Below are 26330 nucleotides of genomic sequence, written 5' to 3'. Positions count from 1 at the left end.
TAATATATCTGCATAATGAGAACTGTTTTATATGAAACTCTAGGAAACATTCATCAGAATGATCAGTTCTGTCACTTTAAAGTTAAATAATCTGATCTGTGCTATAAAATTAAAGAAATTAAAACTTTCCTCACCTACAGCTGGGACCACACTGACAAAAATCTTTATGTTTTTATTAATACAATCTGATCACAGATATACTGTAGGAAAGTCCAAAACAGAGAAATGTTTCCATTTGTCCCAATCAGAATTAAGTTTTAATCTATTTTAACTGATCTAGGATCTGATAAAAACTTTACTTTGAATATTTTCTCTTTAATTTCTGAGTATTTTCTCTACAACTTGTCTGAAACTTGTTTTTTCATCATTATTTCACTCCATAAAAATCACTTTAAGACATTTTCTTCAGCTCAAACTGTGAAACTGAGACTCCAGTTTCTTCCAGAAGCAGCAGGCTGAGCAGCTTCCATCAGTCCAACCGGTTCATCAACCGTCTTTAGTTCCCAGAAACGGTGAACTGATCCCAGAACAGCTTCTGTTGCTTCATCTATCGCTGGTTTAACACTGTGGCTGATAATCTGCTGCAAAATATTAAATATCTATAATGTAGAAATGTTTGTAAAACAGTGAACTGGAGGAATAAACTCCTTTATTAGTCTTCATGCAGTATTTTAAGGTTTGTTTCTTTTCTCTCTCTGTGTTTCATGAAGTTCATCTTCCTCATCAGTTTCTCTGTGAATCTTCGTCTGAATGGATCCAACATTAAAAAGTTTTTAGGCTTTTAATTTATAGAGACGTGTTAATAAGCAGCAGTTCAACAGGAAGCAGTGATCAGTGTAAGGATCAGTCCTGAGGCGCTGAGTGACTCAGTGGTGGAGCCGGCCGCCATCAGCAGGTAGCAGTCTGTAACGCAGCGGTCTGCGGTTCCATTCATTTACTGCATGTCCTCCACTTCTCTCTGTTGAGCCACAAATACTGTAAAAAATAACCAGTCCAACACATTTACTCCATTTCACAGTTGAATTATTCTGCTTTCTTCATTCAGAAAGGAAGAGAAAACAGCAGCATGGCAACCAGAGGAACGAGAATAAAATAATAGAATCAACTAAAAATGGAGAAACACTGAATTTATTTTACATCATATTTTCAGATTAAATGTTGCAGTAATATAATAATTCAAGCATCTGAATCTGAAGTGTAATTAAACAATGAACTATGTTCACTGTTAGAAACCATGAATTCAGTCTGAGAATAAAATTCTGTTTATTTGGATAGAAAAAGTCGGTTCTGCTGCAGGAATCAGTTTCCTGTTAAAACTTCTTCATCATGACAGATTCTGCCAAATGTGTAAAAATGTTGCATATTTGCTGCAGCTTGACTTCTGCAGCAGCAAATATTGAACAGAAACAGGAAGTGGAGGAAAGAGAGACAGGATGAAGACTTGGTGAGGTCTTCTTCAGCTCCCAGTTACTGGAGCATCCAGTCTGGGTTCTGGTCCTGATCTCAGTGTTTGTCCCAAAACTGCACAAACTTTTCTGTTCCATCTTTTTCAGATTTATGTGGGATGTTCTTGATTTTTTAAAGAGCAGGACAGAAGTCAAGGTTTTCAGTGGCACCTGAGATTCCTCTGGAGAAATTCATTATTTTACCCAAGAAATTTGTCATTTTTAACTTTGGCCTTAAACTTGATGCTGATCTTCAATTTGATGGTCAGTTTTAGACAAATCCAGTTTTGACCAGTTAAGGCAACTGGCCAAAATAAAGCTAATTATGTCTAAGACGTATTTAGAGACAATAATTCATCTTTCATCTCTACTTGGCTGTTTTACTGTAATGAACTTGAGATCAGAGGTTCCCATGTTGCCCGACTGCAGAACACAAATTACTGAGGCAAACACAAATATGAGCAAATTTCTCTATTTTAGCTGCACACACAAGATTTCCCTCCATTTTAGGATTAATTTTTAAATTTTTATTTTAAAGCTCTCTGGCCTTGACCCTTCATACCTCTAAATGTTCTTCAATTCCCTTCAGTTTTCATTTAAACTAAATATTGTTTGTTTCTTAAGGCTGTGAAGTATTATTCTCACAACACTTTAAAACCTCAACAGATTGAGGCAGATGATGATACTGGAGAGGAAATATTCTGTCAAAATATTCAGTTACTGATATTTTCATGTGAATTACAAACTGGGGACTGAAAGTTTCTACAGCTTAAAATTTTAAATCTTCACTTCTTGGTTGAGTTACAAAAACATGAAAATCAAAGTTTGACAAACTAAAGTAAAAGTTAAACAGTTTAAATCATAAATTTAATGCTAAAGCTTGTTGTATTAAAATTTGAAGTTCTGCCAAACTGAAGGTTGAATCTGTTTTAGGATGTTAGATTATAATGTTTTAGACCTTATTGGCTGCTTTATTGTTTTATCAGTGGGGAAATTTTAACCTGACAGAACAATCTGTAAATAAACAGGAAACTCAGAGTTTAACTCAGGATTCAGATTTACTGGTGATGTCCACTAGGTGGCAGTGTTACAGATATTAAGACTTCAGATCTGTGAACATCAACAACGTCATCATCCTGCCAACATCCTGACTGATGAGGAAGAAACAGATGATCTGGACCCTGGTTCACTGTAAAACAGACATCCTGAGTGTTTATGTAAAATCAAAAATTATCACAGAAAAGAAGAAGTTCAAATTATTAATGCTATGAATGAAAACCTCAGGAATTTTCCAAAATAAAAGTTGCTAAATTAGACAAAACTTATCCTAAAGGAAGCATTTATGTTATTCAGTAATTATATCTGATAAAGTTATACAGCATGAAGTTAAAATGTTTACTAGTTAATATGAAAGTACAGAAAACCAATTCTTTATTTAAACATTCAGTCTATGATTTATTTTCACCAATAACTAAACTTTTATTCCCTCCACCATTAATAAAGAAGATCCCTGTTATGATCTGGCAGAAAATCCTCTAAATGATAAAAACATGAACATATTCTGTTTCATAAAAGCCTTTAAATGTCATAAAATAAAAACTTTCCATATAAGAGACAATAATAAGCAAATAAAATCTGTTAACCTGTAACCAACCTGCCCTGAACTCACCAGAGGAAAACTGCTGCTGTGACCCTGAACACATCATGTTACATTTACATCCTGGGTTTTAAATCTCACTAAACAACTTTTGTTACAAATAATGGTTTGATTAAACATTTAGAATAATTTGGGTTCAACAATGTAAGAAATCTAAATCAGAAATCAGTTTGAGGAAACTGATGTTTCTGATTTATGAAAGGACAGAATAACTGATCATGGCTGGATGAAAAATACAGAAACTGTCAGAACAACGATCTTCAGATGTTTCCAGTTATAATGTTTGATTCACACACTTAACTTGTATTAAGTTGAGATTTAATTGTTTTTAGTGAAATCCTCCACCTGTCGCTTTGAGGATTCAACTTGAAAAGATTTTTATCTGTCAGGTAAAAACGAGTCTAGAGAGTTTCTGTAATCAGATTATTCAACGTGTGAAAAATGTAGCAATAAGTTCAATAAAAACAGGATTAAAATGAAATCACTTCTTTAAATGTTAGTTTTTAGTAAATGTTGCTGAGGCTGGTAGTCGATGTCCTTCATTTAAAGATCTTTAATCTGGTCCTCAGGATCCTGACTTGATGAATGGGTGAATGACAGGATGAAACTCTGACATGCTGAGGATTAAACATGATGACTGGAACCAGTTGGTCTGGAAACACCAGAACCAGGCAGGACCGAGTCCTGAGGACCAGGGTCCACTGCTTTACAGCGACTGGCTACTGACTTCAGTCCAACTCTGAGAGTTCTGCTGTAAGGAACCAAAACCATCTACACTTTAACTAAATTAATTAGACATTAAGACAAAATCATAAGATCAGAACTGAGGTATAAAATTAAAAGTTTTACTGTAAGGTAGAGAAGCTCAGGTCCAGTTCTAAAGATCCTGCAGCTTTTAGGTCCATTTTTACTCCAACGGACCAGAACCAAACGGCTCCCTGGATCCCCTCAGCAGCAGAGTTCTGGTTCTGAGCGGCTCATTGGATCCAGAGAAGAGATGCAGCTAAAAGTCACAGGGTGGAAGATGGAAGCAGCAATGTGAGGTTTAGAGCCACGATGTGGAAACCAGGAATACAGAGTTTATCCTGAGTTCTTGGAAAGTTTAGTTTTCCTGATTCTTATGCAGCAGAAAACTTTTTCACTCTTATCCCATAGATCCCCTTTGCTCTGTTTGGACACTGCTGACATTTTAAATGACTAAATGTCTTCAACCATTATTAAGAGCAAACCTGAATGAATCCCACGTTATTCACTCTGTTTCTACGTTGGACTGAAGGAAGTTGGATTTGTTCTAAACATAGAGTCCTGGGTGGAGCGGTTCAGTGAATGAAGGTCAACATGTGAGTCAGTTTTCCAGAGGAGGAAACATTACAGAAGGTCAGAGAGCCGCCTGGCCAGTCCAGATACTGTCCAACCTGCTGCAGCCGTCAGCAGGATGACTCCAGATCTTACCAAACACTGAGTTCACTCTTATCAACACCAAAGTACCAGGATGCAGGATTCTCTCCAAAGCTACTCAGAACAACCTTTCCTTTCCTTTCCATGCTGTTATATCCAAGAGCGACTCCGACCTTATTCTGAGGTCCACTGCTCCACTCAACCTCAAAGTAACGGCGTCCTGCCAGCGCCTGCTCACACAGACCCTGGGTCAATCTGTCCAATCTCTGCAGGTTGCAGGATGTTGCTGCAATGGTCCACATGTTGCCTTCCTGTTGCCATCAGACAGATTCAACCAGCCGTTACATGTTTTTGGATCCAAGGTCAGGCTGCAGTGATCTATTGATGAAAAAGAGATAATCAGTTACTTCTCATCACACTCCTCCAGATTGAACCAGAACCACATGATTTCATATCTAATATGGATCTGATATGATTTAACTAAATCTTGGAGTTTGTTAGAGAAAGACTTGAATAAACTCTGTTGGTGTTTGTATGAAGAAGCCAGGTTTCTTCGTCCTAACGGAGCCGTCACATCAGGAACATCAGGCCCTGAGAAGTCTTGGGTTTTCAGAATCCCATCCCGGTACCGGTAGATGGTTGCTCTGATGAACTCTTTGTTTGGCAGAGCAGCTGCCAGGAAACCAAACCTGCAGCTGTTTGGCAGCTGAAATGAAATCTCTGGCTTTTTTCCTCATGTTGGCTACAACTTGATCTGAAAGGAACCACTGGTCTTTACTGGGAGGAGAGACGCTGGGTGGAGGTTGGTTTGGTCTTTGCTCAGATAGTTGGTCATCTGGTCCAGGAAGGGGTCGTCAGTTTCCACAGAGGTGAAGACAAAGCAGAAGAGATCAACTACGCCTGCAGCTACAGCCTCTCGATCCAAACTCTTCTGGATTCCCTCCATAATGTCAAGACAGGACATGATTATGTTGATTTCTCTCTCTGCATTATAAAACCAAGCATCTAAGGTTGCGTGATTGAATGGAGACTTCTCCTGCTGATTGTTAGGTCTAAATTACCTAAACACAGACACAAAGAAGAGACAAGAGTCAGAATTTTGTTTTACCTGCAGGGAGAGCACAGCTGAAAACCAGTTACAGATTTCTGCCTCTTATCTTATGAACTATGCTTCTGAATATTGTATGTATGAGTTGTGTTCATGTGAGTGTGCAGCTGTTTTCTGCTCCTCCTCACTTCAGGGCTGCACACTGTCATGTAAAAAAACTATATAGACACCCTTCTGTCAAAATTTAATCGGAGTTTGGTGGATTAAAGACCCTAATTAATTGATTTTAATTCCCCTCCCCCATCTGTTACGACATCTGTTATTCCTACACCTTCTGACCTCCAAGTTTTTAGAGTAATACAATTAAAGTATGAAAAACAATAAGTGTTAGATAATCCAGAATAATATACAGTATAATATATTTAAATAGATTTGGGATGTTGTATGTAACCCGCAATTAGTAAAGGACTTTTATTTTTGCGGGCCCACTTCCTGTGTTGCCCAAACTCTGCTAACTTATTTAAAGTCCCGCCTCCAGCGCGCAGTTAAAGATCCTCACATGTTTCCACTGTGATTCTTGCTGTAGCGTCTTCCTCAGGAATTCCTCCAAAAATCTTTAAAGTGGCAGCGTACCATTTATGCTGCTACATAGGGTTAGCTAAAACTTTCAACAGCACAGTAAAGGACAATAAAAGACATTATAGATCAAATATTTCCAACCGTTGTTGAATAAATAAAACTTACAGGTGAAAACACAGTTAATAGATTCAAATGAATCATTTATTTGGGCTAAAAAAAAAAACCAAACAAACTAAAACAACAAAAAACATTTTTATGTAGATACACAAAAAGCAACGGCTAGAGCAGAGCTTCCCAAAGATCTCCTGCCCCCCCAGTGGTTCCCAAAGATCTCCTGGGCCCCTATCGATTACAATAAAATACCCCAAAAAGAAAACAATCACTTGATCACGTCGTTCAATCAGACATAAACCTAAAAACACATTTTGTTTTCAAACTCCACTGAACTTTATTTCACACTTCAGGTTGTAACAAAACAAACTACAAACCATCTTTACAGTGAAACACTAAATGTTTTTATTCATCCAGGCCGCTTCCTGCCCCCCTGCAATGGCACTGCGCCCCCCAGGGGGCCGCGCCCCACACTGTGGGAACCACTGGGTTAGAGTAACAAGTCAAAAATATTATATTGATTATATTTTTCTAACTTCTTTTTTTATAGAACTTTGTTTAAGAACTGATTTAGTAAAATTATTTGTAATTGAAGGCATAAATATGATAATTTAAACTTAAATTGCAAAAGTTAAAGTGATATTAATTATATTGCTAAACCTGCCATATTATTCTTTTGGTTAAAATCTTTTCCCTGGTAGATGTATAAATGTTTCTTCATATTTTCTCCACTTTTAGACTTGAGAAAATGAATGGTCACATTCCGCAGGGTTGACCAGGTGATGGACTCTAACACTGAAGCTGCTGTGTGTCTGATTTTACCTGCTTTTAACGTCCTATCTAAATATTCTGCACCTGCCATCTTTGTTCATGTGAAGAAAAGCATAATACTGACGTCATCTCCGGCATTGGCCAGTCATTTGTGGTTGTCCAGTCATAATAGAACCCCGTCACACGTGACATCACCGGTCCAGGTGTGTCCTGCCTCAGGTGAACCGGGCCATCATTGCCAGGTCCGGTCCGGTTCGGTCTGCTGTGGGAACCAACAAACCGTTGAGTGTCCGCCAGAGGGCGCTGCTCGCCTGAGGTTGTTTAAAACGCGACATTCAAATATCTCAGAATAAACAGGACGAATAAAAACTAACAAATAAAATTTACTTTAATTAAAAATGAAGCTAAAATGTTATGTTTATATGTGAAGAAGAATTTATTTAGTTTTATTCTGAATCTTTTTGTTGATTCTCAGATTTTTTTAACGCCTGTAAAAAATAATAATAATAATTTTCCTGATTAAACTTCATGTTTGAGTTGATTTCCAGCCGCTGGTTCTAGTTTTGTTTTCACTGTTTATGACGAAACGAAAGTGAAAGGAACCCGGAGCCGAACCTCCTGCTGCTGGGCTGGTTCCGTCAGTCTGACTCTGGACCTGAACCATGGAGGACTCCGAGTGTCCGGCCCTGACCGTGGAGGGCGACTGGAGCCCGGCCCAGAGTAAAACCGTCCGGAACAAACTGCAGCTTTACTTCCAGAGCAAGAAGAAGTCCAGCGGAGGAGACTGCCGGGTGGAGGTGGAGGAGGAGGCCGCCAGAGCCTCCGTCTTCTTCCGAGCGGAGGAGGGTGAGTTCCTGCGGCTCCGCAGGTTCTGGTTCTGCTCCGAACCGGGACTTAAAGGTCCAGTTTAGCCAGGGAGGAAACGTGAAACTCCTGAAGGAAAACCAGGAGCTGTTTTACTTTCTGACTGAAAGTCAGAAACTTTCCTTCAAAAATGGCGTCAAAATGTTTAAAGTTATTAATTCTGATCATAAACATCCCGACATGGCAGCCGAGCTCCCAGCATGCACCTGGGCGGCTCCTTCATCCTGGAGCAGCAGGAGTCACAGTCAGCTGATCGGGTCTGACGTCATGACCTGAGGCCGGGGTTAAAGGTCAGTCTGACGTCATGACCTGAGGCCGGGGTTAAAGGTCAGGATGCTGGTTTAGTATCAAGCAGAGAACAGGTGAGTCAGCAGGTGAACCTGGAGTAAGGCTGACCGGGTCCAGCAGTGAGGACATGCAGACAGAACCAGGCTGTTACTGGGAGTTCTACTGGTTAAACTGGGCTGGACTGAATTCAGGGTCTAGATAAAACCAGCTGGAACCCAGAAACGGTCAGAGTGACCTGATGTTTCGTTTGTTTGCAGTCAGAGATCAAGTCCTGGCGAAGACGGACCATGAAATCACCCTGGAGGGTAAATGTGTTCGGCTGCGGCTCGGTTCTGGACCCGCTCAGGTAAAACCTGCCGACCGGATCAAGATCTGCGTAAACCTTCTGCACAGAGCAACTTTTACAGAGTCATGGGGATCATTTGGTTATTCATGGAGTCATTCAGGTCAGGGGTCAAAGTTCAGCCAAGAAAACTTCACAGAGATTTTCTTCTCAACGTTTCACAGATTTTATTTTTACATTTTTATATTTTGACCCTCAGGATTATGAATCTGTTTCCTGAGATCATTTAGTTGTTAGTAAACATGAGTCCAGTTAAAACTTTAGTTTAACGTTTACATCTCAGCATCATCTGCTGCTAACCTTTGACCTTTACCCTCCAGGCCTCGGTACCGTTTATCAGTCCTGATCCGATGCAGTTGAACATCAGAACCAGTGAATCTTTCCGTCTCAGATGATTCTCTCTGTTTTCTCCACAGATCCAGACGAACAGCAGCAACAACAGCTCAGGTAAACGTCTCGGTTCTGGGTCCGGGTCCGGGTTCTGCTGCTCAACTCTGGGTTTGACCCGGTTCTGTTGAACCGGTTTTAACTCAGTGAGACTGAGAGAAACTCTTTTAAATACTTTAAAATACTCAGACTTTATGATTTAGAGGCCGAGCAAAAACAACCAACCAGAGACTGAAACGTTTCCTGAGGAACAGGAAGGAACCAGAACCAGAACCAGAACCAGAAGGAACAGAACCGTGTTTCCGTCTGAAAACTGTCTGGACCCGGTTACTTTGAGAAAATGGCTGAATCTTCAATTTGACTCAGAAATGCTGTCGGTTCATGAAGCCAACAGTAAACGAGTTCAAACAGAACTAAATAGTTTCTGTTCGAAAAGAGAAAATAACAGAACTTTTATTATCTAAATAATTATATGAGTTCTGTCTGATTCAGATCCGGCTGCAGATTCCAAGAACCAAGAACCAGAACCAGAGGAAGGAGCTTCTGCAGCAAACCAGAGAGGTGAAAACGGATCAGAACCTTCAGACTGAAATATGAAAACGGATCAGAACCTTCAGATGTTTTTACTGCAGCGGCACAAAATATTACAGATTCTTTTTATTCTGATGTTTACTATAATTAAGACATATTTCTGCAACATGTCACATTTCATCGCTCCCTCATGAAAAAACAAATATTTTCTGGGTTTTTTTCCTGTCAGGTTCTGAGTCGGATCCGGTCGTTGCCGTGGTTCTGGAGAACGTCTCGGAGAACCTGAACAAAGATTATCTGCAGATGCTGGTGGAAACCATCTCTGGCCTGGATGAGAACGACTTCAGTCTGGAGATGATCTGGGAATCCAACCTGGCCGTGGTGAACTTCAGCGTTCCCACAGGTAGGAACCAGAACCGGAACCAGAACCGGAGCCGGAACCAGAGGGGGAACCGGCTGACAGAGCCGGACTGGTTCCCACTGCTGTTTTAAAGAATCTGCATAAATGTTGAGTCAGGAAGTGAAGCCGTCATTTTATAGATTCTTTAGATATAGAATAAAATATTTCAAGGTTTTATATTTTGCATTTTTAATGTCAGACAAAGAAAATCTAAATTTCAGTATGTGAGAAAATTAAAAATCACATTAGATCAATAAAAATGATGTTTTAAGCACAAATATTAGAGTTCAAAGATTTTAAAGTTTCATATCTTCATTTTCCAGTTAAACTGTTAAACTGGGATAATAAAGAATAAAACTGCAGTTTTTATGATGATCTCTCTTCCTGTCTCCGTCTCGAACCTGTAAACTGTTCAGATGTGGAAAAGTTCATATCAGTGAGTCAGAAAAACTCCAAGGTGAAGAAACTTGGACTGACGGTTCGGCCACTAGGGGCAGCAAAGAGCGTCCGCATGGAGAGTCTTCCTCCGTCTGTCCTCAAAGGTAAACAAACTTTTCACAAATATGTTTGATTTTAATAAACACTATTAAAATTTTAATATTTATGCATTTTTGTTTGATCTCTCAAGTTTTTTCATTTTGATTTTTGGAATAACGAGAGAAACTCGGGTCTCATTATAATCTATTTAATTAATTAACCTAAATTATGTGGAGAGTTTTTTTATTAAAATGATCATTTTCACTGTTTTACATGTTTAGTGTCAGATTGTTGCTTGACTTGTCCCTGACTGGTTTCCAGACATGATTGAGTTGTGGTTTGAGAAGAACTGGGAACTTCCTGAGGACGTCCTGATGATCCCAGAGGAGCAGGCGGCCATCGTCACCTTCAGGGACCCAAAAGGTTCCCCTCACCTTCTCTGGTTCTTCGTCCATAATGTCAAGCTGTGAAAAACTCTAATTGTTTATGGCGGTAATTAATAAAACTAGTCGTTTAAATCAGAGCATTTCACCACCAGTTGGACTCTCGCCGGGCCGGCGGGGTTAAACCCGATCACGGTACCGCTGAGTCTCGTTCTTATAAGAAACAGTGATGTTCTTTGGTCCGTAGTCACAGCGGACTGTGGTGCTCCGCCCTGACCGCGCCGCGGCGCTGGACATGGAGCTGAAGGAAGGAGCTGCTGGTCACACGCTGAGCCGCTTTTACTGTGGAAACGGACCAAACCGCATCCTGAACCGGGCCGAACCGCTCAGGGTGAACAACCCGATTTAAAACCTAGAGCAGCCAATGGGAGCAGCAGCAGAGACCTGCAGCCAGACCCAACGTTTGGCCAGGATTAACAGACAAGCAGCAGAAGGACTGAGTTCCTCTGGTTGCATCAAAGCAGCTTTTATTTTGAAAAACTTCCCAGATTTAGTTAAACATAATTATCTGCTAAATTCAACCTTTACTAGTATTTTACTGTCTCTGTTCTTGGTGTCTTGCTGCAGTTGTTCAAAGCATCTGTGTTAAAGAAGACCATGTGATGCGCTCCATCCCTGTCAAGCTGTATTCGTACCACGAGTCACTGGGAGCCGCCCTGTACGGCCCGGCCCGGCCTGCCTGGAAGATGCCCGAGCCCGTCACCCAGGAGGTTCTGCAAGTGATCTGGAAATTCCTCCTGCTCAAGAAAATGCTGAAAAACATCAACAATCAGATGCGGCCGCATTTCTGCAGCGTAGATTTGGACCAGCCCGAGGTGAAACTCAGCCCCCTGCCCAGTTTTCTGAGGCAGAAAAGTCTGACTGCGAAAGACGTAGATAACTGGGCGGAGGCGGCGAAGGACGCCTTCTGCAAACTGCTGGCCCAGTACTCGGCCTTCGAATGCGACGCGAACACAGAGGCATGGAAAGCTGCCGAGAAGGAAGTCCTCTCGGTGGTGAAGGAAGACGCCTTAGTGGAGTTCGATCCGTCCAGACAGGTTGTGACGGTCGCTGGCAGAGCCGACGATATAAAGAAAATCCGAGCTCCAGTAGAAAACATCCTTCTTAAATTAATGAGTCACATTGAACGGCAGACCAAAGGTGTGACTGAGAGCCTGGACTTTTCTCCTGCCTATTTCCACATCCTGACGGAGGAAGGGCTGCAGAAAGCTGCCTCTGACGTTTCTCCTGAGCTGAAACTCTCGTTCTACGAAGCCACTGGGAGGTTGACCATTACGGGACTCCCTGCTGAGGTTTACCAGATCAAATCCTGGATCTTAGAGAAAAATCTGAACATGAAGAAGAAACATCTAAATGTCCCTCCAGGCCTTCTGGATTACCTCCAGCAGGTGGATCCCATGGACATGTCAAAGAGCCTGTTCACGTCGCAAGGCATCAGCGCCATCTACTGCACCGAAACCAGAGGCGTCTTCTTACTGGGGAGCTCTGACAGAGCCCTGGCCGACGCTGAGAGTAAGATGAAGAAAGATTTGTTGGTGCAGAATCTGGACGTGAAAGATCAGGAAGTTTTGAACCGTCAGAACTGGAAAGAACTGAAAGGAGAACTGTTGGACACCTACAACTCCTCCAACAACAAAACGGTCATCATTGTGATCCACCCAGAGAGAAGAGACAAAGTAACGGTGGCCGGCTTTAGCAATCCTGTCAAAGAGGTGAGCGCCAGTCTGAGGGACTTCATTCAGAACTACTCACAGGTCCAGGAGGCCCTTCGGGTCGAGTCCTGTGCCGTCGCTCAGTTCATTCAGAAGAACAGACGTGACGTTTGGTCGAGAATCGCCAGCGACAACAAGGTGTCTGTGACCTTTGACCCAGAAAGACCAAAGATCGTCATCAGTGGGGCTCGTCTTCTTGCCCACAAAGCGAGATCCGTCCTTCAACAACTGGCTGCTGATCTCTTTGCTGACACCTTAACTGTGGACAAACCTGGAGCAAAGAAGTACTTCCTGTCCCAAGGAAGCATATTCCTGCCTCCAGTGATGTCAGAGTTCAGCTGTGTGGTGATGCTGCAGCCAGAGATCCAAGATGATGAAGAGGAGGAGGAGGAAGGGAGCGTTGAAGACGAGTGTTACTGCAAGGTGCGCACGGCCGGCGGAGTTCTGGTCTCTGTCAGCAGGGCGGATATCTGCAGCTTTAAGGTCGACGCTGTGGTCAACGCAGCCAACGAAGACCTGCAGCACATCGGCGGTTTGGCGTTGGCGCTGCTGAAAGCTGCCGGACCAAATCTGCAGAAGATCAGCAACGACCTTGTGGCCAAAGACGGGAAGCTCCGCCCAGGAGACGCCGTCGTGACGGATGGATGCAGTCTGCCCTGCAGATACGTCGTGCATGCAGTCGGTCCGCGCTACTCTGACTCTGACAAGAAGACGTCAGTGTTTCGTCTGAAATGTGCAGTTAGAGAGAGCCTGAGCCAAGCTGAGCGGGCCAGCTGCTCCACCGTGGCGATGCCAGCAATCAGCTCTGGTGTGTTCGGTTTTCCGGTGGAGCTCTGCACCGAGACCATCGCCCGGGCCGTGCGGGAATACTGCGACGATCCCAGCGGTCCGGGATCCTTAACCGAGGTTCACCTGGTGGACAACAACGACGCCACCGTCAGGATGATGGCAGCGGCCGTCAGCAGGGAGTTCAGCGACCTGGAGCCCATCATGACGGTTCCACAGCCCGCCGCCGGGAAGCACAAGGGAGCCGCAGGGTGAGTTTAATCAGAACCAAGGTCACAACAGACAGGTTCACTTCCTGGTCATATGAAAGCTGAGTTTGTTGAAAACAACCAACAGCTGACAAATTATCACAAAGGTTGTTTATGTAGAAATAATTTATATTGTGAGTAAAGAACAGAAGTAAAATCTTCATCCGATTCTGATTTTAAAATAGTTTCCACTGTTTTGGGTTTTTAGCTTCGTGATGCTTTAGCCTTTCTAAATGTTTTACAAGACGAGAGACTGAACCACACATCAGTGTGAATGTGTTAATGTTTGTGACTGGATGAATGTGGCTCTACTGTTAGAATTCAGTTCTGATGTCATCGCCACCTGCTGGCTCCTGGTAAGTATTACATCAGTGTTGAACCCAGTGAGCTTCAGATTCACTGAGAAATGAAACTCAGCGACTTTCTCAGGAAACCAAACCGAAGTTTAGGCCTGGAGGAACGTTGTTAAACCTCAGCTGATCAGGAGGGCAAAGGTCATCACTGCAGTTTTTATTGCAGCTCTAATCAGACAGAAACCAGGCAGAGGAACGATATGGACCCGGAGTCAGGAACCAGGTTCTGTTCACAAACAGGAAGTTTGACTTGAGTTTCACCGTTAAAATGATGGAGGAGGATTTACTGAGGCGGAGAAATGAAACATTTCTGTACCTGGAGAACCTCAGGAGAACCCAGAACCTTTTTACTGCCAGGCAGATACTAACAGCAGGAGAACATCTTCCTTTGAGTTTAAGGTTTCCTTAAATTTTGCTCCTTTGACTTAATTTCTGGTTTTGTTTGCAGTTCTAGTAAAAACTAAAACCACTGAATGTTTGGATTCTCATCTTCAGGCCAAACTGAACCAAAATATCAAATATTTTACTGGGAGCCAAAAATCTGAAAATCTGGATGTTTATGATTTAAACCAGGATGTCCAACGTGTGGCCCGGGGGCCGAGTGTGGCCCGGGGGCCGAGTGTGGCCCGGGGGCCGAGTGTGGCCCTTGGACTGTTTGTGGCCCTTGGACTGTTTGTGGCCCTTGAACTGTTTGTGGCCCTTGAACTGTTTTGTGGCCCTTGGACTGTTTGTGGCCCTTGGACTGTTTGTGGCCCTTGAACTGTTTGTGGCCCTTGGACTGTTTGTGGCCCTTGGACTGTTTTGTGGCCCTTGAACTGTTTGTGGCCCTTGGACTGTTTTGTGGCCCTTGGACTGTTTGTGGCCCTTGGACTGTTTTGTGGCCCTTGGACTGTTTTGTGGCCCTTGGACTGTTTGTGGCCCTTGGACTGTTTGTGGCCCTTGGACTGTTTTTTTGGCCCCCAGCTGCAGATCAAACTGATACAAATTAGTTTCAATGGAAAATGTTAAGTATGAAACAAAGTATCATATTTTTATAACCAAGTTCTCATAATAATTAGAGACTTTTACTGAAAAACCAACTTTTAATTTATGAAACTTTTATAAATATAGTAAACATTTTGAAAGTTAGTGGACTGATGTTATAACTAATAAATTTGTTCAAAACAGTTTGAAAACTAACATGAAACTTTTAATACAGCAAAAACATTTTTACATTTGGAATCTATGATGGAAATAATAACTAAAAATAATAATAATAAAAAATCAAAGTGAAATCAGGTGACTATTTACCTGATTTTTGTTGTTTTATTTTCTCGGCCTGTGAATCTGATGGCTGATTTCTGTGACTAAAACTTTGGACTGATCTAAACTAGAACCAGAGAAACCCAGAGATCGGACCCAGAATGACCTCTGCTGTTTCCACAGCGGACAGCAGAGAGGACGAGGGAGAGGAGGGAGAGGAGGAGGGAGAGGAGGAGGGAGAGGAAGAGGAGCAGAAGGAGGAAGAGGGAGAGGAAGAGCAGGGGGTTACCAGGACGACCATCAGCCTAACCGCGGCGGTTTGAGCCCCAGAGGGCAGAGCAGACGTGGAGAGCAGGGAGGGTAAGTCCAGGTTCAGGTTTGTTTTTACCTTAATGAACATTTACATGTAAATACATGAGATCATATCTGATCTGTTCTAGATCTGCAGACACCAGATTCCTCTTATTGACGTGAAACTAAAAGCTCAGAGTTTTGTTCTGATTTCAGGTCTGGGAGTTTGGAGCAGATCACAGCTGCAGGCCTGAGGATCGCTCTCTGCAGAGGAAACATTCAGGACCAGCAGGTCCGTTTTAATTAATCAGCAAATTAATTATTAAGGAATTATTGATGCAAACAAACTAAGTTTTCCTGCTGAAAAGTTACTTTAAAGTTAATTTAGTCTTATTTTGAGCGAACTGAGAGATAAGATATTTCACTAGGAACTGGATCAGACTTTGTGTTTTTGCAGCGTTCAGATCTTCAGATTTATTTACGTCTTAATAAATATTTGACATAAAGTATCAGAAACACTGAGGAGGAAATACTAATTATGCTGCTTAAGTTTAATACAGAGACAAAATGTCATAAATTATAGAAATTTGATCCTCAGTTTTACTTTCCACCATTTTCTTTCACTGCTTCCTTTTCTGTGCAGCAGCGCCCCCTGCAGCTCAGACATGAACATTTCATGGGATTGCTGTTCATCACATTTAAAATGCAGACTCTTCTTTACAAGCTGAATCTTTTTTCTCATCTCGTTTTAAAGCTGAACTGAAGGTTGCTGGTTAGATTCCTGCACAAAGCCTCCAGTTTTCAGCCTTTTTAGTGAATTTATTTTCAGATTTATTACGTTTTGATGTCAGTTTGGTGCTGAAGTAACAGCCAGGGTTCAGTGTTTGCTGGGTTTAGTGGAAGTTGCTCGGCTGTAGTTAGAGCTGTTCTGATCTCGGTCCGCAGACGGACGGCATCGTGAACACGGTGGCAGAGAACATGAACCTGAGCCAGGGCGCCGTGTCGTCGGCCATCTTGGAGGCGGCGGGGGAGAACCTGCAGCTGGCCGTCCTGACTGAGGCCGGCGTGTCGGCGCTGCAGTTCGGAGACGTGGTCGTCACTGACGCTTACAACCTGAGGTGTCAGAAAGTCTTCCATGCTGTTTGCCCAAACTGGGACAACGGCGGCGGTGAGGCGGAGAAGGTCAGAGGTCATTCAGGTCGTTTTATTTCCGGGCCTCTAGAGACACAGCAGGGATGATTTCACAGAAAGTCCATGCAGAGTTTGTTTAGCTAAATATTTCATTAAGTCTTGATTATTGTCCCCACAGCAGAACATCAGGTGTTTCTGTCTCCTTTATGAAAGTAAAATCTTCTCTGACTTCTTTGATCAGGGGTTAGCAGACGTCATCACTTCCTGTCTGAAGGAGGCTGAGAAGCTGCAGCTGACCTCTCTGTCCTTCCCGGCCATCGGAACCGGGAACCTGAGCTTCCCCAGGCCGGTGGTGGCCAGAGTTCTGCTGAGGCAAATCCAGCAGTTCAGCCGGCGGGTCTCGCCCCGCCACCTGAAGGAAGTGGTCATCGTGGTTCACCACAGCGACCCCCAAACCACCGAGGTCAGACGACCTTCCTGCTGCGCTGCTGTAGGAAAAAGTGCTGCAAAAACCCAACATGTGCTTTTTTTCAGTGTTTCACCAGAGAGTTCAGCGGACAGACGGGGAACGTCCAGCATGGAGGAGCCGGTTCTGACGGGAACTGGTCTGCCGCTCAGACGCTGCTCAGCCGGCCACAGCAGACCTCCAGTAGGAAAAACTTTACAGCTTTTTGTCTTCAGACTTTGCTTATTATGGGCTGGACTGCAGCTGCACACAGATGGGGACGAATGAAGGAAATCCCTGGTTTCACACAGAACGTGCTCTAAATGATGAAAACATAAAACAATAAACCAAAACATCATATTGGCAATGGATGCTAAACCTGAGGACGGTTCACTTATTGTTAATCAAAAGCGACGCTAGAGAAATAGATTTTTATCTGAGATTTAAAGGAAGTTTGTTTCAGATTAGAAGATCATAAAATCTAAACCAGAACCAGAACCAGAACCAGGAGGCCTGCAGGTTGATCCGGCAGCAGCAGATCTTTAATCCATTCAGTGATTTATAAACTACCAGCAGCTTAAAGTCTCTCAGTGAAGGACTGTAGATCTGGGTGGTGTAGATCTGGGTGGTGTCTCTATGTTCCTGGTTCTGGATCAGCTCTCCAGGTTGTTTAGAGACCAGGATATGGACCCAACCAGAACCTTCAGCTGCTGTTTGCTGGAACATTTACCTCCAATAAAAACGTTTAAATCCTGAATCGGTTCTTTGTCTCCGTTTGTCTCAGCGTCCTTCAGCTCCGTCTCGTCCCCGTCCCTCGGCGTCTACCGGATGCAGATGGGTCAGCTCGCCCTGGAGGTGTCGTCAGGAGACATCACCAAGGAGACCTGTGATGTCATCGTCAACTCATCCAATCAGAACTTCAACCTTCAAGCAGGTGATGGATGGTTGCTGGTCGTCTTCCTCTCCTCTGTTTAAAGCAGAACATCAATGTTTGTTTGTTCATTTGAGGATGATTTAATTAGAATTACATTTTTAAAGGTTCTTTTTAAAAGTTACATGATCAAGAATCAGTTTAATGCAGAAGGCAACATTTTCCAGAAATAAGTTGCTCTGTATGCAGTTGTTTTATTGTTAGATTGACTGAGTTCTGATATAAAAGTGATAATTAAGGTTCTTAATAAAAACATGCCTGTTGTAACAACTGGGGGAAAAGCTGAACGGTTTATGTTTAGTTAATTAATTTCACTTCATGATTCTGTCAATCCGACATCCGGTGGCAGAAAATGTTTCTGCTGCAGGCAAAGCGACTCTCAGTTCGGCTCTCATCAGCTTCGCTCACATTGACCTCAACTTTTTGTTGAGGTCAATGTGAGTTTTTTAACTTGATTTTCAGATTTATTTTTAGTGTAGCATGAATATAAATGATGGGATAAATGGATGAATTCTTTATGATGGTGTTATTAAAATATAAACATGAACAAAGAGGACAGTAAAGGACAGCACAGCATGCAGGCAGACAGCAGGCTGCTAATATACTACAAACTTTATTTATATAAAAAGAATCTATGGGTAGGAACTAGTTCCTGTTTGGAGATGGTGAAGTGGTGAACTCTGAACATGAACTCTGTGAAATGAACCCAGATCCAGTTCTTTTAATGGATGAAGGTTTATGGGTCCAGATCTGGTTTCTGGTTTCATTTCTGCTGAAATCTCTCTGCTCTCTTCTTATCTGGTTAAAGTTCAGATCATCTTTATTATCCCAGTTCAGTCAGTTAATCCTGTCAGTGGTAAACAGACACCTGTCTGTGTTTCCAGGCTTTCTGCCAGATCTAGTTTCTGTTTCTGCGAAGTTTTAAAGCGACTGATGGATCTGGTTTAGTTGAGGTTGGTCGCTCAACTCCAACTGAGAAAAACTGAAAATGTAAAAAATCCCATCACAAGGAATAAAGGAAAGATCTGGAAAACGGGAAGTGATGGAAAAATGAAGTTGATTGGATAAAACCAGGATGAAACTCAGCAGCAGAACTTTGACTGATTCAGTGTTTTCTTGATTTGTCAGGAGTTTCCAAGGCGATCTTGGACAACGCCGGTCCAAAGGTTCTGTTGGAGTGTGCACAGATCGGTGTGTTTCTCACTTTTAGTTATTTTAAAAACATTTTTATGGTTTTGTGTCATTTTGAGAACAACCTGTAACAGTACTTAGAGATGAAATTGTTTAGTGTTTAAAAAAGAGGTAAAATCAACTTTTTAGGTTTCATTTTCCATTTCAGATGAGTTGCATTTATTTATGTTTATTTAATTCATTTATTCAATTTAACACAAATTATGTTTCCAAAATTAGAAGCTGGAAGGTTAAGATTTAATATTCTGAAATAAATTTAACTTTCTGAAAATAAGATTTACTTAAATGCATAAAAAATTGCTCTCAATTTATTTATTTATTTTGGCCCAAACTTTAAAAGTAAAGAAAAAATATTTAGGTCACTGATGAACAGTGGATTTTACCTCAGCTCTTTTTTTTAAACTTTCCTTCATCTGTGTGTGAAGATGGTTTGACAAACACTTAGCTTAATTTAACAATTTATTTTAAAAAAAATTAAAAGTAGCCGCGTATTGGCTGTCAGAGATGTATGTAAAATCTTTCCAAACTGTGTGAATGAACCTGTTTCCTCCCTGCAGTGAATTCTCCGGGCTACATGCCTCGTTCCATGATCATGACCTCCGGCGGTCAGCTTCCCTGCAGCAACATCATCCACATCGTCGGCCAGAACGACGCTACTAAGATCAGGGAAATGGTTCAGGGAGTCCTGAAGGTCTGCGAGGAGAACAAGTTCAGATCGGTCGCCTTCCCAGCTCTGGGAACAGGTCTGTGCAAAAGACAATAAACATACAAAACTAGTGATATGTATCTATATATTTAAGCAGTTTTGATTAATATGTTTTCCTTCTGATTGTCTTTGGCTTTTCACCACCAGATTCAGATTATTTTGCTGCCATTTTTCCAACTTCGCTGCATAAAAACTAGCTTGGTGTAAAACTGCATCAACTCTTTGAATGGTAGCTACTGGCACGTTTAATTCAGCATGGTTTTATTATAAATACCAAACTTTACTGGTAACAGAACTGCTTCTGGTAAAGAACTGCTCCAGAAGATCCAGAAGCAGTTCTTTACCAGAAGCAGTTCTTTACCAGAACTGCTTCGCAGCGACCAGATGTAGGATCGACTCAGAGTCATGAAGTGTTTGGTAATGACTGAAACAGATAGAAAATAAGTTTACACTTATATTAAATATTCAGGATAGAAGATAATAGTGTCATATAATATAGATAATTATATCTAGTAATAATAGTCAATAATTATATACACTGTATTTAAATGTATTTTAGATATTATTAACATATGAGAATAAACACAACATTCAATACTAGTTTTGAACAAGTTCAGAATTCAAGTCTGTAGTTTAAGCTCCAGTAAGGCTCTTACTGGAAACCATTCCAAAATGTCCAAATGGGGAAACTGGGATTCTTCTTTGACTATGAGACTCAGAAACAAACAGTCACTGATGTCCTTCAGTGTGGTTTGTAGGCAGATTAACATCAGTTGAAGAAAGCTGTTGACCTTAAAGGTCAAAACATCTATTAATTACACATCCAAATCAATAAAATTAGCTTTAGCTTAAATGGTTTGTAACCATTACAGTAAAACATTTATTCAATAAATGCTTTATTTCATAACATTTGACTTCATAATTCAATTAAGGCACACACACTGCATTCCTCACAGGACTTCAATTATTATATACACTGTATTGAAATATATTAAATATTTGTTTTTGGCTCTAAAATAAAAACTCAAACAGGTTTTATTTTCTCTGTTAAGATGTGGATATAAAGCAATAAACCATTTGAATGGAGACATTCAAACTCGGTACAAGTTTTGCTACATCATACTTGTTGTTTCCTCCTTTGTACATTGTTGAGCAACTTGTTTCAGTTTTCATCCTCATCTTCATTGTTTGGTTGGTCCTGGCGTCCTCTCCAGGTCAGGGCGGTGTCAGTCCAGCGGCGGTGGCCGACGCCATGGTCGGTGCAGTGGTAGACTTTGTGAGGAAGAAGCAGCCAAAGTTTGTTTGCAGCGTGAAGATCCTAATCTTTCAGACAGCCATGATCGCCGAATTTCACAACAGCATGAAAAAGAGGCAGGGAGAAGAAGTGGCGGAGAAGAGCGTCTTTAACAAATTCATAGGTATCACCCTGCTTTGTTTTATGTGGAAACATATTTACATTATCCAGAGATCATTTGTGAATAATTCTGTGAAATCTGTGAATAGAGAGAAAGTTTCTGGGATCTAAACTAGTTACAGCATATCTCTAAATGTTTCTGGTTCCTGAGCTTACAGACTAGCAGGTTGGTGTTAAATTAGTTTATGTACTTCAATTAATCTAATTAAATATCTGAATGTCATGTGAGGAAAATAATTTTTCATTTGTGGATGAGGAATAATAATAGCCAACCATAAAATGTCACTTAATCTTATGCAAGCTTTAGATTTCTACAGACATACAGCACAAGGTGGAGGAAAGCCTAAAGATTATAAATCTGCAGAAACATTTGAAATAATGTCCAAACATTTATACTTTGGCTGTTAAGCAGAAACAGTCAAATTTAGTGCAGTCATTTCACATGATGAAAATATTTCCTGACCTGATTTCAGATTCAGTTTCTTCATTTTTTGGACTTGGAGCGGAGCAGCAAAGCACTACTGACTTTTATCTGGAGCGGCAGGAGTTTGATCCCGCTGTGTTTCAGCTGTGTGCCGACAACCAAAGGGTTCGTATGAGAATCTCTGCGACTAACAGGAAGTTCTTTAGTCCCTGCAGCAGTTCATGACATCATCATCATGTGCTGTGCTAAGAACAAACGAGTTACCTTGCTATCAGCCGGAAGGAGACCAAAACCAATCCTCCACTCTTGATCTTCACGGGTTTTCTGGTTTTTCTTTCCACCACAGAATCTGAGCACGGCTAAGAAGAGGATCAGTGAGCTCATTCTGAACGAGCAGGCCCAGAGAACCATCAGGGACCAGTACATTAACCAGTTCACTCAGGCTGACATGGACGAGCTGAAGGCCCTGCAGAGGAATCTGACGGTGAGCATCCGGCTGGACAGAGGTCAGGAAGACCAGGAGCCCCGGATCCACCTGGAAGGTCTGACCAGAGACGTCCTGACGGCCGAGTCAGACATCAGGTCAGCAAACAGACGATATGCTCCTTAAAGGTAAACACTCATTAAATTACTCTGAAGTGTTTTTTCATCTTTTCGATGCTCCTTAGGAACATCATCCGGAAAGTGGAGAGAAGTGAGAATCTGAAGAACAAAGCCATGATGGTGAGAAAACAGGTGGAATGGAAGTTCCAGCACCAGGACGGATCAGTGGTGTCCCTTGACATCCTCACCAACCTCCAGCTTGAAGAAGCTTTTGAGAAAAGTCAAAGTGTGAAGATCAAAATCAAAAACGAAACCTTCAACGCTGATCCAGTTCTTAGACGGGCCGTTTCCACTAAGGGACGGAAGCAGATAGAGCTGATGAGAAATGACTTGAGAAGTGAGTGAATCTGTTCATCCAACCATGATCAGACACGTTTCTGAAAAACCTACCAGGCTCTAAAACGTTCAAACATTTCACACAAAGCTTTCCCACATGAGTTCAAACCTCTTCTTCTCGTAGCCCCTGACAATCCGCTGCCTCAACACTGGGATGACATGAAGGGCAGCATCCTGAAGCAGGTTCCCCTGACCGCTGGGTCCCAGGAATACAACGACGTGTTGGCAGACGTTACAAAAAATGGACTTTCACTGAACATCATCAAGGTAAGTTTGTCTTCAGAACATGCAAAGAATGACCTTTGACCTTCTGGACCTCCAGAATGCAGCCCTGAAAGCAGAATAAGAAAAAGCAAAATGCAGCTCAAACAAACCAGTGAAATCAAATAAGAAGAAAACTCAGAAAACAGGAGATGATGAGGATCAATGAACAAAACACACATAATGGAGATATTATTGTTTATCTCGCAATTTAGTGATATTTAAATGAACTGATTAAAACTGTATAAAACCTTTAAGTTTACCTTTAGCATTTACTTTTGTTAACAACACCTTACTTAGCAATAGGTCAGACTTTCAATAACTCTTAATAAAAGGGAAAGGAAGTTATTTACAAAATTAGTAATTAAGATCAACAGCACCAAGTCTGGGCTCATGAAAACCATGAGAAAACTCATAGAATGATGAGTAGTAATATCCTGACTCAGTAACACCACCAGCAGGTCAGCCAGCCTCCAACAAGCTCTGACCATGTAGTCACTGTAGGGGTTCACAGTTAATGTCATTAGTTTTATGAGTCAATCTAAATAATGCCAGATGATGTCATATCTCCTGCTGTCCATATGCAGTCAGTCAGTCAGGTTTATTTATACATCACATTTCAGCAACAAGGCAGTTCAAAGTGCTTTACATTATAAAAACAAAAAATACAAAGTCATAGAAGACACCAGACACTCAACAATTGAGAAAAACAGAAAATATTACATATTGTCACGTGCCATCAATCCGCTCCTCTGCTCTCTGATGAGATGCCAAACTTGACTAAATTGACAGTGAACTAGACAATCAGAAACAATGTTTCAGTTGTTTTCTCCTAAATTAGTTTGTCTCTGACATAAAGCTTTATTGGAGTTACTGAGAATGAGGCAGATCTCCGGTACTCAGTGGGTTGTGTGGTGGAGAACGAAGGAAGATGTGACGGTGTGGCCTTGGTAGCATCTGATTTGACAATGCAGTTGTTTGTTTTTGGTGTGTGGCGGACCAAACATGGAGCTGCAGTCTGGTGTTTCTTCCTCTTGGGATGGCTGAGGAAGAAAAAGGGGAAACCAGTGAGCACTTGGTTAAAAGACCTAGCATAAAGTCTGCAGCTGAAGCAGCAGTGTGGCTTCAGCCACAGGATCGGAGACGGTGTCTCTTTTTGTATAATTCAAAGTTTTTTTATAGAACTATAAATAGGTCAGTGTTGAGGCTCATTCTTCAGCTGGATCATAGTAACCGGATACCCAGATGATGGACTGAATATATACTCTGACTTCAGTTTATTGTGATGATGTCCTTCCAATGCAGCAACAACCATGGATAGAGAGCAACTTTCTTTAAGAACAGGGTTTTTGTTAAAAGCATGATGTGGTGAAACTAATTTCTCCTAGAACCGAATGAGGTGCATTCTGGGTTTCAAAGTTTTCATATCTAGATTTCAGAGTTTTCAGTGGGTAGTTCAGCCTCATGGCTGAAGGCTAACATGAACATAACCTCACCCTAATGAGAGATTAATACCCACTGATCTAGGATTTGATCATGATCATGATCATGTGGTTTAAACTGTCGGCAGATCGAGCGGATCCAAAATACGACGCTGTGGCAGAGCTACCAGCTCCTGAAGAAGCAGATGGAGGTAAAGAACAAGCACACCAACAATGAAAAGCTGCTGTATCACGGCACCGGGGCCAACTCCATCGACCTCATCAACTCTAAGGGCTTCAACCGGAGCTACGCAGGAATGCATGGTAAACATCGCCACACTCGACAGTCCAGGAAGAAAACGTGAAAACAGAAATGTTGAATAATTTTAGACTCTGATTGGTTCTTTAGAGCTCTGTCGATCAAAACAAGTGTCGACATCGCATCCTTTCTTTAAGTTGTACCTCAGGGTGTCATGTTTTGTAATGGTGAAGGTGGTGAGGCAGATGCAGTGGACCCAGGTGTAGATTGAAATAATGATTTAATGATAAATAAGGCACACAATCCAGGCAGCACAAGTGAGCAGAAGGCTAAGAGCTCAGAACTGGTAGCAACTGGACTAGACAATGACAACTGGCAGAATAAACAAGACAAGGCGACAGAACAGGTGAGACGAGAACACGACAAGGAAACGAGAGACACAGGTGGGTTTAAATACACAGTGAGACAATCGGAAGAAATAAAGAACAGGTGTAACCAATCAAGAGGGAGACAGGACAACACGGCGACTCAATAGATAGAGAAACCAAAATAAACACACAGAAAAAATCAAATCCTCACTCAGGGTTCTGTACTTGTGACCCTTTTCTTTACGCCATCGTGTAACTCTCTTATCTCTTAGTATAGTTTGCTTTATTTGTGCTACCTGAGCTAGTTTAGCTTTAACTTCTCTAACAATCACTGTTCTCAAGTGTTATCTTTTACTTGTTGCCTTTCAGAGATCAATTAATATATTTTAAGCTCTAAAGATCTTAACATTTGACCATCCATGACTCGTACCGTTTTATTTCCTGCAGGTGCCATGTACGGTAAAGGCTCTTACTTTGCTGTGGACCCTGCGTATTCAGCCGGAAGTTATGCTCAGCCAGACAATACAGGTCACAAGCGCATGTACCAGGCCCGGGTTCTGGTTGGAGACTACACCCAGGGAAGATCTAACATGATTGCACCCCCTGCCAAATCTGGCAATGCTGCAGACCTGTATGACAGCGTCACTGACAAACCTAATAATTCATCCATGTTTATTGTTTTCAACGACATTCAGGCATATCCAGAATACCTTATCACATTCACTTAACGTTTTAGCTCTTTTGCAAATATTCTGATCAAATTAACCTGTCTGACTAAAACTCTTCTACTGTAGATCAAAACCACTGGAACCTGTTGCTATAAATTACTGAAGGAGTGGTGTAATTTTCTTCAACTCAAAATAAAAATGGAAATTTTTCATTCTTGGATACATTTTCAATGTGTTTTTTTGCATAAAAAAACAAGTTCATCCTCTATAAAAGCAGAAAATTGTGTGTTAGATGGCAGAAAGATGCCAGCAGTGGTTCTTTTTGGTCACAAGAGTCATTTCATCTATCATCCTATCTGAAGTCCTTCATTCTCCAGAGAGGAAAACATCGACCAATCTTCTCAAGGTTAGAGCGTGAAGCTCAGAGAAATGACAACACACCTAAACGTTAGCAGGTCAAAGGTCATTTCAAGTCACACTGCAAGAACACCACATCACAGACCATTTAGCTGCAATTGACATGACGCCGGCTCCGCCCCCTGGTGGAAGTAGAGCTGTCCTCCGACAAGCAAACTGTTATTTTGGTAGAGGTTGTTATTTTGGTAGAGGTAACGGACCTCAGTGCGTTACCCGAGGCATTTTTTAGTCATAGCCAACACTAGGCAAAGACAGCGGGCAAGAAAATTCTCTAACTAGTCCTACAACAGGTCTGTATGATAGTTAGCGTGAAATGATGGAGAAATCAACGATAAAGCCCAAAAGGAAAATTGATGAACTACACATAAATTTTGGATGGTT

At 41.8% G+C, this 26330-nt stretch overlaps 1 protein-coding gene and 2 pseudogenes across 1 annotated transcript; 1 reads left to right on the top strand and 2 right to left on the bottom strand.

The window, feature by feature from the left end:
* Positions 1 to 4351: 4351 nt before the first annotated feature.
* On the bottom strand, positions 4352 to 4900 carry LOC106699953 (annotated as a pseudogene).
* Positions 4878 to 5557, bottom strand: LOC111605763 (annotated as a pseudogene).
* Positions 5558 to 7528: 1971 nt separating this feature from the next.
* Positions 7529 to 25752, top strand: LOC102216525 (poly [ADP-ribose] polymerase 14-like). The gene is made up of 23 exons (XM_014472782.2): positions 7529 to 7855; positions 8419 to 8507; positions 8921 to 8951; positions 9384 to 9452; positions 9652 to 9825; positions 10239 to 10364; positions 10621 to 10722; positions 11310 to 13491; positions 15267 to 15443; positions 15591 to 15666; positions 16320 to 16556; positions 16747 to 16968; positions 17040 to 17154; positions 17735 to 17884; positions 19010 to 19072; positions 19630 to 19815; positions 20993 to 21196; positions 21666 to 21781; positions 21963 to 22198; positions 22285 to 22556; positions 22680 to 22822; positions 24387 to 24561; positions 25312 to 25752. Exons 1-23 carry the CDS (start codon positions 7672 to 7674, stop codon positions 25590 to 25592), a joined length of 5610 nt encoding a protein of 1869 aa, XP_014328268.1. The 5' UTR covers positions 7529 to 7671; the 3' UTR covers positions 25593 to 25752.
* The last annotated feature ends 578 nt before the right edge of the window (positions 25753 to 26330 follow it).

The sequence above is a fragment of the Xiphophorus maculatus genome, chromosome 12 (genome assembly GCF_002775205.1).
Source record: "Xiphophorus maculatus strain JP 163 A chromosome 12, X_maculatus-5.0-male, whole genome shotgun sequence".
Classification (NCBI taxonomy): Eukaryota; Metazoa; Chordata; class Actinopteri; order Cyprinodontiformes; family Poeciliidae; genus Xiphophorus; species Xiphophorus maculatus.
The sequence above is the reverse complement of the archived record's forward strand: the minus strand, read 5'-3'. Positions and strand labels throughout refer to the sequence as shown.

What these genes read in the sequence shown, in the direction of transcription:
- LOC102216525 (XM_014472782.2), top strand. Translation starts at nt 7,672, where the DNA reads ATGGAGGACTCCGAGTGTCCGGCCCTGACCGTGGAGGGCGACTGGAGC. An exon ending in GAACTTCAGCGTTCCCACAG is followed by an intron (nt 9,826 to 10,238) that starts GTAGGAACCAGA and finishes TAAACTGTTCAG; the next exon opens with ATGTGGAAAAGTTCATATCA. An exon ending in GATGAGAAATGACTTGAGAA is followed by an intron (nt 22,557 to 22,679) that starts GTGAGTGAATCT and finishes TTCTTCTCGTAG; the next exon opens with CCCCTGACAATCCGCTGCCT.